This window comes from Monodelphis domestica, chromosome 5 (genome assembly GCF_027887165.1).
Source record: "Monodelphis domestica isolate mMonDom1 chromosome 5, mMonDom1.pri, whole genome shotgun sequence".
NCBI lineage: Eukaryota > Metazoa > Chordata > Mammalia > Didelphimorphia > Didelphidae > Monodelphis > Monodelphis domestica.
Window position 1 is genome coordinate 201,109,976 of NC_077231.1, and position 12,979 is coordinate 201,122,954.

At 36.8% G+C, this 12,979-nt stretch overlaps 2 protein-coding genes across 3 annotated transcripts in view; both read right to left on the minus strand.

Moving 5' to 3' along the window:
- TNPO3 (transportin 3) overlaps positions 1–12,979 on the minus strand; it is a 125,750-nt gene that overhangs the window by 35,532 nt on the left and 77,239 nt on the right. For both annotated transcript variants that reach the window (XM_001366676.4, XM_056799690.1), the window contains 3 exons: positions 4,844–4,951; positions 2,277–2,368; positions 38–177 (listed from right to left, as the gene is read on the minus strand). In XM_001366676.4, the coding sequence (XP_001366713.1) occupies positions 38–177; positions 2,277–2,368; positions 4,844–4,951 (340 nt within the window). The remainder of the gene's footprint in view (positions 1–37; positions 178–2,276; positions 2,369–4,843; positions 4,952–12,979) is intronic.
- On the minus strand, positions 5,975–12,976 carry LOC103100768 (mitochondrial adenyl nucleotide antiporter SLC25A23-like). The gene is given in 2 exon segments (XM_056799691.1): positions 5,975–7,528; positions 7,530–12,976. Coding segments are annotated over 2 exon segments (1,359 nt in total). The 5' UTR covers positions 8,094–12,976; the 3' UTR covers positions 5,975–6,733.

Here is a 12,979-nt window from a genome sequence, read left to right on the forward strand (position 1 = left end):
GAAGAAAAAGAAGATACTTCCATGATGTCAGACTCACCAAGAAACTGGGGATTTCGATCAACCACTTCACTCATCTCTCCGACTAGCTCAATGCTGGTGTATCGGACAGCTGTGTGAACAGTCTCTGGGAGACGGACAACTCCTTCTAGGACCTCCACAAGTGTTGGGTTATTTTCCCTGAGAACAAAATGGAAATGTTCACTGTTACTGCATTGAGAGGTCATATCCTGGCCAAACAATAGTCAGAAATAGCACCCCTTACTTCTAATGAGCTACTCAAAATGGAGAACCAACTAAACTCAAGTGTTTGTCAATTGACATTAGGGTTTCCCAAATCTTCTTGAAGGAAGAACTGAAACAAAAGATGTTTTTGCTCTTGGACAGCTTTATTCTTCAAACTGAAGTTACTACTGTGATAAAAAAAAAATTTAAGTTTATCTCAGAAATATTTTATTAGAAGAGATTCTCTGAGAGATTTTCTTGGATTTGGAACTGTGAATTTTAAGTGCTAACAGGTACGAGAAGTCCACTTTTGCTTCCTAACCCTGCTGAAAGGAAAGAAAACAGAAAAGAGATTAAATGGAAATGGTCTGAAGTGGTATACAATGCAGAGTCTGCTACCAGCTTCATGATTTCAGTTCTTTAAGTGTGCTGATTCTAAAAAAGTTCTCTGGATCAAGAAGACAAGGATAAGGAGACCGGAGACCTAGATGTATTCAGCTTTCAGAAAGTTTCTAAACTATCATTTTTTCAATTTTGTCAATATTCTAAATTAGTGCAAGCTCGTTTCCTGCTAACAACACTGTAGAATCATCTTTAGTAGAAAATAAGAAGCAAAAGTTGGTCAGGATCCAGCTAGAAGTAAAATAAATTCAAGGGGGCAGCTGGGTGGCTCAATGGAGTCAGGTCTAGAGACGGGAGTTCCTAGGTTCAAATCTGGCCTCATACACTTCCTAGCTATGTGACCCTGGGCAAATCATTTAACCCCCATTGCCTACCAAAAAACAAACAAACAAATAAATTATAAATAAGTTCAGAATCCATATTTTCAATGATCTACTAGTTTTCCTAGGGAACAAAACTTAGTGTCATAACTACTCACATTTATAGGCTTGGAAGGTTACAAAGAACTTTCTCCACAATAACTGTGTGGATTAAGTCATATAAATGTGGTTTTCCTCATTTTACATATGAATCACATGAGGCTCTAAAAAGTTAACTGACTTGCCCATAGTCAAACAATGGGTACATGCCAAAGTCAGCATTCAAAACGAGAACTCCTAACTATAATTCAGCACTTTTCTAGTTATGCTGCAGTGCCTCATAATTCTTGATGCTCCATGCCCATTAATTCCATCAAATCAACCCTTAGCAAGAAGTACTGAAAGAAAGCACAGTAGCAATGACCTCTATTTATCTTCCTAAAATCTCATTTATCAGAGCTTCTATCCAGGCTTCAAAATGGATCAAAAGATGTAAGTTAAAGATTTTTGAGCTTAAAAACAAAACAACCAAAAAAACTACTATTTAAAGTAAATTGGAATAAATTAGAATACTACTACTCACTTTTAAGTTCAGTTTTATATGTGTGATATATAATTATGCCACATGTATAGCAAACTACAGGTATTAATCAAATTCTGAATAGCAGTCATGAATAAAGGCTTGTGTTTTTAAAGATATTTGCAATCTTTCACTGTGCACCATGGTCCCATAAAAGATGATCAAATAGAGATAATTGATCTCAATATAAGGTAGCTTTGAAAAACTATTCTTTCAAGTAAAGGCAACTATATTTTATCTCATCCATCCTAACAATGGCACAATAGTCAATGAAATAGATATTTATACTCATTTTAAAGAAAAATTGCTAAGTATCAAAAGGATGACTAATAAAATTTTGCAAGTCAGTGGCTGAGCTAGGACAAGGACCAAGTTTCATGACTTTCTCATTAGATCTATTTTTTTAGGCAAGACTCAACAATTTTATCAAGACATAAACCATAATTTTTGGTAAATAATGAGGGAAAAACAACCTTAATTTAACTAAGAAAGTAGGCATGGCCTATTATACTCAATTTTACTGGGGAAATGGATACTGAGGATATAATCAGTAATATATGTTACAGAGGTAGAGAAGAAAATTGTGAGTTGCTGTACATGAATAGAGATTTTAGAGACTTTGGAGGACATATAAAGATTAAAAAGATAAATCATATGATTTCGATCCTTCTCCTATATTAAAAGGTTCTTGCAAAAGACTTATAGATACTCACGGATCAACACTCTTGGCTATAGAGGCCATGATAAAGAGAACCGCTTCTGTCACCTCCCAGGGTGGGTTGCCTTCTTTCAGAGTAGAATACAACTAAAGGAGAGGAAAGATGAATCAGAGGGAGGCCTTTTAAAAAAATAACAATATTTTGGTTTTTTTGTTTTTTAAATATCAAATCCCTGAATAGAAAAATACACAACTTTTGTTCATGAAGCCAAATTTGTCTTGGGAACTAGAATGTTATTCTAAATTTCTCATCCGCATTCACTAGGATGCTTAGTATATATGTGCTGCTGAAGCAAGCACTCACTAGGATGTTTAAATTACTACTTTCAGATATTAAAACATATAACATGAGTATACCCCTTGTCCACTGGCTCTCTGGTGACACTGTTAGAATAGGTAAGTATGAGGTATTCTGAACTACTTGAAAGGATAGTATGTCAAAGATCAGCTATTTCTATTTAGTCCTCTATTTCGAGGGCTGTAGATTACATTGAAAGAATGAAAATACCTATAAAAACACAGCCTCTGACTTACGGCTTTTTGTTGTTGTTCAGTTGTTTCAGGTCTGTCTGACTCTTTGTGATTCCATTAGTTTTTCTTTTGTTTTGTTTTGTTTTGGTTTTTGGGCAAACATACTGGAGCAGTTTGCCATTTCCTTCTCCAGCTCATTATGTTACTGAAACAGTCAAGTGACTTTCCAGGGGTCACACAGTCATTAAGTCTCAGATGTCAGATTTGAATTCAGGAATATGAGGCTTCCCGACTTTAGGACTAGTACTCTATCCACAAAACCACCTGTCATTCATAACTACTTTCAGAACTTGATTAATAACCTCTAATCATATGCCAGACATATGACTAATAAATATTATTTGATTATATTATTATCAGTATCTCCTCCTGGTGTCTTCTTAGGCAAGTGATATTGATAAAACTATAATATTATAAGGCAGGATTAATTTTTTAAAAAGCACTCACCTAAAATGCATACAACATAAATGCTCAATATCTATTTATGTACTTGCCCAGTATTCTATTCTGTTAAGCTTGTCCTTATCAGTATTGTCTTACATTATAATTTCTTGAGATCTGAGACCATATCTATCTGTGATGCTATTTTGTTGTTTAATCATTTTTCAATCATATTCAACTCTTTGTTACCGGCTTTGGGGTTTTGTTGGCAAAATATTGGAGTGACTTGCCATTTCCTTCTCCAGGTAATGCTATATAAAGCACATAACAAAAGTACCATGTACAACCAGTATCATGGAATTAAAGATTGGAAGGGGACTCTGAGAGACAAGGTGCTCCTTGATTTTATAGGTTAGATCCAACTAGAATTTGTAAGTTCCTTAAGGTATTTGTTATCTTGAGTTCTAGACAATGTCTGATACATAGTATACGAGGTTAACATTTAAATGCTAGCTGAATTGAATTAGTACCATGAGCTAGAAAAAACAAAAAAACAAAATATACTTCTCAGGATCATAAATGTAACAGAAAAAGTAGGAATGAAATCCAGGATCGATAATTCTCAGTTCATTTTTTTAATACTATGTTGCTCTTTAAGAGTATATTAAAAGTAATTTAATGTATTTCAAATGTGGTTGATTTATTTTTTTTTTAACCCTTACCTTCCGTCTTAGAGTCAATACTGTGCATTGGCTCCACGGCAGAAGAGTGGTAAGGGCTAGGCAATGGGGGTCAAGTGACTTGCCCAGGGTCACACAGTTAGGAAGTGGCTGAGGCCATATTTGAACCTAGGATCTCCTGTCTCTAGATCTAGTTCTCAATCCACTGAGCTACCCAGCTGCCCCCGTGGGTGATTTATTTTTAACAGGGTGAATTTTTCTGAGTATAGGATAGGTAAATTCCTAAACGTTTATAATGAACTATTAAAAGCTGAGTTTAAAGAAGTAGCATAACAAGCCTATCCTAGCAAAAAAGAAAAATCAGAATACTTCTACAAAGAAGTTTTGGAACAAATTTCTATGTAACCGATTACATTGAAGTCTGATTCAATTATCCAAAGACTATTTTTATAATAAGTGTTCCAGATAGCAAGGATAAGCACAAATATACCATTCATTTCTCATAAGCAAAAAATGTCAACTGCCAGAAACTTGGAATACTATTACTCATCTTCCAATACAAGAGAACCATGTCTAGGATTCAATATGACAACTGTTTGTTATCAAAAAGCAATGTAGTCAGCATGGTAAAAAGAAGAAAACAAAGTCAAATTTCTAAGGGTCACTGACTGAAGGGAGGTAGACAATCAGGAAAGTAAGTTCCTTTTATTATTTGACAGATGCCACGTCTCCTAGAGATTCCTAGGACTTTTAATAATTACAAATGGCTTTTAATTCAAGGAATATCTTTTCCATCTAGACAAATGAAGTAGCTCCATTGGTAAGGAATACTAAATTAAAATCCACAGGCACTAAATAATTTAGAAAAATTACTGAAGATAAAAAGATGAGACTGGGCAAACTGCATAAGACAGAACCTAAACATAATCCAAAGGAGCTCAAGTTAACAAAATTGTCCAAATTGACTCACCTGAGAAAAACATTCCATAGATCCAACCAGGAAGATCAAATCTTTCACCAAGTCAGATACCCTCATTCGAAACTCCCCAAAGTCATCAGTCTCTTCAGGGACCCCTTCCTAATTTTTCAAAATAAGAAGAGTTATAGGTTAACTCTTGGCGTTCTGACAACCAAGAATCAAGTAGTATTTATTTAAAAGCATCAGCAACTATCATCTGCAATGGGAATAAGTTAGATAAGGAGTGAAACAAAGATACCCATTATCACAACTATTATTTAATATTATACTACAAATGCTAGCTCTAGCAATTAGAGAAGAAAAAAGAAAATGAAGGAATTAAAGTAGGCAATAAGGAAACTAAACTATCCTATCACTTTTTGTGGATGATATGATGGTATAATTAGAAATTAAAAAAAAAAATCAACTAAAAAACTAGTTGAAATAATAATTATAGCAAAGTAGCAGGATACAAAATAAATACACACAAATCATCAGTATTTCTATATATATATATATTCAACAAAGTTTGGCAGCAAGAGTTAGAAATAGAAATTCCATTTAAAATCACTCTAGACAATATAAAATATGTGGGAATCTACTTGTCAAGACAAATGAAGGATTTCTATGGACACAATTACAAAACACTTTTCACACAAATAAAATGAGATCTAAACAATTGGAAAAACATTAATTGCTCATGGGTAGGCCAACCTAATATAATAAAAATTACAATCCTATCTAAATACCACTCAAGCTACCAAAAAACTATTTTATAAAAAAAAAAAATTCTTCTGGAAGAACAAAAGATCAAGAATAACAAGGGAACTAATGAAGGATGGTGGCCTAGTGGTCTTAAACTGAACTATCATCATAACAATCTGGGAATTTGTTTTGCTGGACTATGCATATTTATTATGTGGAGGCTTAAGAAATCATGTTATATGAGAAAGACAATAGGAAGAAGTAATAAACAATTAAGAGAAATAAAATGTAGAGATTGGAATAGCCAACTATTCTTTTTTTTTGTTGATGATTTTAAGATTTTGTTTTCTTTATTCCTTCCCTCCCTCCCTCCCTCCCTCCCTCCCTCCCTCCCTCCCTCCCTCCCTCCCTTCCTTCCTTCCTTCCTTCCTTCCTTCCTTCCTTCCTTCCTTATTGGAATGTATATGTTTGGAGGCTATTGGAGGGAGGGGCATGGACCTAAGTATGGCTCAGAAGGAGGTCCTAGCCCTGTCCTGGGTCCCTTTTCAGTACTGTTCAAACTCATTTCATACCTAAGGGTGAGGGGTGGGAAAAGAGGGAAAGAAAAGGAGATGTGGGAGAAACCAGTGGAAGGCTCATCCTGAACTTTGGATCTCTGGACATTCTCTGCCTGGGGCCATGGAGTCCCCTCCCTCTATAGGAGATTGACTTCAGTGTCTTCCCCACCCTGCATTCCTCCACAGATTTGTTAGGTTTATCCCCTTGTGACAGGGAAGGGTCAGGGACTGGAGCAAGACAGTGTCACTCCCCTGGGTGAAGCCAGGGGATATGGGGAAAGGATGCAGGGAATTTGCATTCCCAGTGGGGACCCAGTGGTGCTGCAGTGCAGGGTTATAGGGTAGAGGGTTAGGGAGGAGACCAGATCATTTCCATATCAGTGCAGTGGGTAGGGGTGAAGTGCTACCACCATCCCCACCTCCACCAGAGGTGGGGAATCCAATGCCAATGCCATGCAGAGCAGATCCTGGGATAGGTTCCTCCGGTGATCCAGTGTTAGTAACCAGGTTGGGGTAGATCAGTTGGTTGCAGACTCCAGGAGCAGCCAAGAAAACTGGCATAGGGGTGGTCTTATCACCAGGATCCAAAAGAGAAGGGACAGGATCCAGCAGGGAAGGGAAGGAGGGAAGCCCCAGCTCCTCACCTGGTGGTGACCCCCAGGGCCTGTTTCACGTTCTCATAGACGATATAGGAGATGCTCACAGCCGGAATCACTTTCATGAAGTTGGGGGTGATGCCTCAGTACAGGCCCCACACCCCCTCTCGGGAAAGGATGTGACGGAAGAGGCCCAGCATGGTGAGCTTTGGGGCACCCTCGATGGAAGCCTGAGCTTGTATACGAGTTCGGACCAGAGCCAAGGGATAGCTGGTGATCTGGCCACAGGTACTGGAAATGGTGCCGCAGGCCAACAGCACAAGGATCCCTGGGTCAGCTGAGTGGTGGCTGTCCTGCTGGAGCCACCTGTTCTTCAGGGTCTCATAGACAGCCAGGTCGATTCCTGCATAGGGGATAATGCCCAAGACATTGGGCAGGTAGCCCTTGTAGAAGGCTCTGGGCCCCTCCTGCTCTAGGATCTGCCATGCGCAATCCAGTAATCCTTTGTACTGGCCAGTTCGACAGAGGGTTAGCCATGTCTTCAGCACCTCCACGGGATAGATGATGGTTTGGGCTGTGGCCCCGGCCAGGGACCCTGCCACAAAGCGCTCCTGCACCCGCAGCATGTCCTGCTGCCCCCAAATCGCCCACTTGATCTGCTCATATGCCATGAATTTGATGGCAGATTCAGGTGTGATCTTCAGTACATTGATGCCATTTCCACGCCACAAAGAGCAGATGCCACCCTCTTGGACCATGTTCCGCAGCCCTCCTAGGACATTCAACTGGTTGTTCTTGGAGGCATGAACATGCATGAAAACCTTTAGCCAGTTAAGGGGGGGCTGTGCCTGTCCGTGACACGGCCCCTGCCACAGCTCCTGCCACCAGCTGTTTCCACCACATGCCTGATAGCTTCTCCTGTTCTGAGAACTCATCTGGCACTGTCAGACATTCCCCTATGTCCAGGACCGTTGAGTGTTTCCAGAACTTCAGTACATCCTCCATGTTCTCCAGGGGCTGCCGCAGGAAGTGGTCTCGCCATTCTTGCCAGTCAATGGTCATTGTCCCATCACGGTCCATGCTGTGCAGAATCTTTTCAGCCTGCTGCAAAGAGATGGAAACACCCAGGGTTTGGAAGCTTTCCTGAATTTCTGAGGCATCTATATGGCCATCCTGGTTCCCGTCCAGGCTGTGGAACATAAGCAGCAGTCGTCTCTCATGTTCCTGTAGGTAGCTGGTGAATTCTTCAAGGGTCAGGCCCCCATCTTGGTCTATATCCCCCTCTTGTAGGATATCCTTCCATCTTAGTATCAATACTGTGTATTGGGTCCAAGACAGAAGAGAAGTGAGGGCTAGGTAATGGGGGCTAAATGACTTGCCCAGGGTCATACAGGTAGGAAGCATCCAAGGCCAGAATTCAATAGCCAACTATTCTTAAGTTCTTGTTTAGCTCTAAAATTTGTATCAGGTGGTAAAGACTATTTTACAATTTGGGGATATATTTTGAAGTTCTAAAAGGTCTGTTAGTCTTACATCCTTGTCCTCTGTAACTTGGAGGTCCTTTCCCTAAGATTATCTCTTCCCTCATCCCTGATTCCCTAGTTCTTATCTGAAATATAAAAACTGAAATTAATATAGAAGAGAAGTAATAACTATTAGCGTAGGAGGGTAAGATGTTAAGAGTTTGTTTCCCTTAAGCATCTTGGAGTCCTGGCACTGAATAATATCTTTACAGTTCAAGATTTTAAGTTATTTATAACTTTACCTTACTTCTTGGTGTTAGAAAACTGCTAAGAGGTAACCATCAACTCTCTCATTCTAGATTTTAAATCCACTGTTTCTCTGGCAGAAAGTGGGTAGTGTAATTCATCTTCAATCCTCTGAACTAGTACTTTATCATTAATCAGAGTAGTATGAATTTCAAAGTCATTTTTCTATGTAAAGTAATACTTGCCATTTCATCATTACTTATATATAATAATAATCCATTCCATTCATTTAGCTATTCCTTAGTAGAGGGCACCTCTTTAGTTTTTAGTTTTTGACTACTACAAAAAGAGCTGCTATAAATATTTTTTATATGCAGATCATTTTTCCTTAAACTCTTTGGGGGTATAGGCCTAGTAGTGGTATAATTAGGTCAAAGTGTACAGTTTAGTTTATTTGGAAGCATGGTTACAAAATGTTATCCAGAATTACCGTATCAATTTATAAACCCAGTAAGAAAGCACCAAAGAACTTGTTTTCCAAGATCTCTGACATTTGTCATTTTCCTCTTTTGTTGTCTTTGCCACCTTGATGGGTACATTGTTTTAATTTATAATTCTATTGCTGATTTGAAACATTTTTTCATATGGTTATTTATAAGTTGGAATTCTTTCTTTGAAATTTTCGCTGCTTTCTCTGCTTTGTTTGAAAACTGTCTATTTGTATTCTTTGACATTTTATCAAATGGAAAATGGTTCTTAAAATTTTTAATCCATTCCATATATACTTTAGAAATGATCTTTGTTGGAGAAACTTTCTGCATAGATTTCTTTTTCCCCTTTTGTTTTATTTATGCAAAAACTTCAATCTTGTAGAATCCAAAATTGTCCATTTTATTTTCCATGATCCTCCCTATTAATTTGTTCAGTCATGAACTTTTCCTATCCATAAATCTGAAAAGTAACTTCTTTGGTTTTCTAACTTGCTCATGATATAATCTTTTATAGCTCAGTTATGTGTCAATTTAGTTTTTCTTGGCATACATTAAGAAATATTGGTCTTGAAAAGGCAATTTTCAGATAAAGACATCAAAATTATCAATAATCACATGAAAAAAGTGTTCTAAATCTCTTATAATTAGAGAAATGCAAATCAAAACAACTCTGAGGTTCCCCCTCACACCTAGCAGATTGGCTAACATGACAGCAAGGAAAGTAATAAATGTTGGAGGGGATGTGGCAAAATTAGGACATTAATACATTGCTGGTGGAATTGTAAATTGATTCAACCATTCTGGAAGGCAATTTGGAACTATGCCCAAAGGGCACTAAAAGACTGCCTGCCCTTTGACCCAGCCATAGCGCTGCTGGGTTTGTACCCCAAAGAGATAAGGAAAAAGACTTGTACAAGAATATTTATAGCCGTCTCTTTGTGGTGACAAAAAATTGGAAAATGAGGGGATGCCCTTCAATTGGGGAATGGCTGAACAAATTGTGGTATCTGTTGGTTAGTGAATACTATTGTGCTCAAAGGAATAATGAACTGGAGAAATCCCATGTGAACTGGAATGACCTCCAGGAATTGATGCAGACTGAAAGGAGCAGAACCAGGAGAACATTGTACACAGAGACTGATACACTGTGGTACAATCGAGGTAATGGACTTCTCTACTGGTAGCCATGCAGTGATCCAGAACAATTCGGAGGGACTGATGAGAAAGAATGCTATCCACATTCAGAGGAAGAACTGTGGGAGCAGAAACATAGAAGAAAAACAACTGCTTGATCACATGGGTCAATGGGGATATATAATTGGGGATATAAACTCTAAATGATCACCCTAGTGCAAATATCAATAATATGAAAATAGGTCTTGATCAATGACACATGTAAAACACAGTGGAAGGGATTGGGGAAAGGGGAGGGAAGGAACATGAATCTTGTAACCATGAAAAAACATTCTAAATTAACTAAATTAAATAACCCCCACCACCACCACCAAAAAAGAAAAAAACAAAGAAATACTGGTCTATATCCAATTTCTGTTAAACCATTTCCCAGTTTTCTTGGCAGTTTTTTTCAAATAATATAAGCCTACCCTAACAACCTGGATCTTCAAATTTATCCAAACACTATGCTTCTACATGTACTTGCTTGTTATGCTGAATACCTAATCTTTAGGTTCCACTTATCAATCTATTTTTTACTCCAAAACAAATTATTTAATAATTACTACTTTGTAGCATAGCTTGAAACCCAGTATTGAGAGGCCTCTTTACTTGCCAGTTCACCAACCCACCACTTGCCCCTCATTATTAGCTGTAAGATTTTTGACTTTTTGTCCCTCCAAATGAATTTGATTTTTTTTTCTTACTCTATGAAATAATCCTTTGGTGGTTTGATTGGCCTGGAACTAAATAATTGAATTTAAGTAATATTGTCATTTTTATCATATTGGCTTGACCTACTCATGAGCTATTGACTATTTCTCCAACTGTTTTGGCAATGAGTATCTTATAGCTGAATTTGTGGAGTTCCTAGACTTATTTTGACAGGTAAATATCTTTTTAAAAAATCACAATTATTCTGAATGAAATATCTTTTTCTAGCTCATACTGCTGGGTTTTGTTAATAATCTAAAGGAATTATAATAATTTATGTAGATTTATTTTACATCCAGAAACTTTGCTGAATTTATTATTTAAATAAATTTTTTATTTTTTTTTTAGCTTTTTCTAATAAAATCATCATAACAGCTCAAAAAGCAGTAATTTTGTCTGTGTTTATTCCTTAAACTTTCTTCATTACATATGTTTGCTCTTAGTTTTAGATAAATATATTTACAATACTAAGGAAAAGTCCAGTTATTGCTATGTTTTCTCATTTTTTTTAAAAACATGAACACCTGTTAGATTGTCAAAAACCTTTTTGATATCTATGATAGAAACAGGTTTTTAAATTAGTTATGTTATTAACATTATTTATATTCTTTTTTTATGTTGGAGCCAGTATAAATCCAACCTGGTTATCGTGTATACTTTCTTCTAATACACTGTTGTAGCTTCTTTGCTAAAATTTTATCTAAAATTGTGTCAATATTCTCTATAGAAACTAGTGTATAATTTTCTTTCTCTCTTTGCCTCATTCTGGTTTATGTATCAAAAAGTCCATATTCATAGAATGAGAAGGAAACAGTTCCTTCTTTTCCTATTATTGCAAACAGTTGGTAAAGCAGGTCAGAGAAATGAAGTGACTAACTTGTTCTTACCTACTTAATAATAAAATTGGTATTTACTGACTCCTAGTCTGGCTCCATTGAAGTAAGAGACTGTCTTTTACTATTGTTTCTGAATTAGCCTACCTCTAGACTTTCAAGTTCCTTCTCAAAATCCTACTGTCTTAGATTAAGTCTTCTAACACCATTTACTCTTCATTTATAAAGACAACTAGCTGTTGCTGTTCAATTATTTCAGTCTTGTCTGACTCCCAGTGACTCCTTATTGGGGTTTTCTTGGCAAAGACAAAGGAGTGGTTTTCCATTTCCTTCCCTAGCTCATTTTACAGATGAGGAAAGAGGGCAACAAACTTAAGTGACTTGCCCAGGGTCAAATAGCCAGTAAGTATGTGAGGCAAGATTTCAACTCAATTTCAATCTTCCTAATTCCAGGCCCAGTGTTATATTCTCTGTACCACCTAGATGCCCCAAGGCAACTGGTATCAAGAAAAAAAAAAGTCCACAAAACCTAAAAACAAACAAATAAATAAATCCTCTTCCCTATAGTTGCTTTTTTGCCTTGATATATCTTATCTTAACTAGGTAGTTACACTAACAACTTTGACAGAACAAAATTTATTTCAAAGTAAAGAAGAACAGTGTTGTAGAAGGAAAGAACTAGAATGAGAATCAGATGTGGGTACTATTATAATTTATACTAATTAGTTTTGTGACCTAGAAATAACTATTTGTCTTATTTTTGTCATCTGAAAAATGAAGGTAATAATACAAGGTGAATACTAGGGTACCTTTCTTAGCTTTAAAAGCCTACAATTTTCAGATGCAATTTAAAATTTTTGAATAAGGTAAAGGAATAAAACAGTTTCAATGTTAGATTTTATGTCCAATATACTAAATTCAATTTGTCTGCTTCTTAAACATCATTTTGACCACTAAGACTCAGGAAAATAAACATAATGTACTCAAGGTCCTAAAATAAGGACCAGAGGTCCCTGCAGCACCACAATTAGCTTCATAAAATTGTGAGGAATCCCAGGAAAAAATATTATTTCAAAGAGAGAAACGGGAACAAACTCAAGGTGGCAATCAAACAAAGTAAAGAAGATAGTGTATCAGAATTTGAAAATATCCCCAAGAAAAAATTCTTAAAATCCATCTTTTATGCTCAGTATTTTTTATCTAGGCTAAGTAGCTTTTATTATACCTTTTAGGCTCCTTATTGAGAAAAAGGAGTAATAGGGAACCTAGAAATACTATCCACTTTGCTCTCTGTCTTGTGAGTCTCTTGCACAACTTCATAAGAGAAAAGAAGGAAATAAGAAAATGAGAGTTGGAAAAGAAGATTAGCC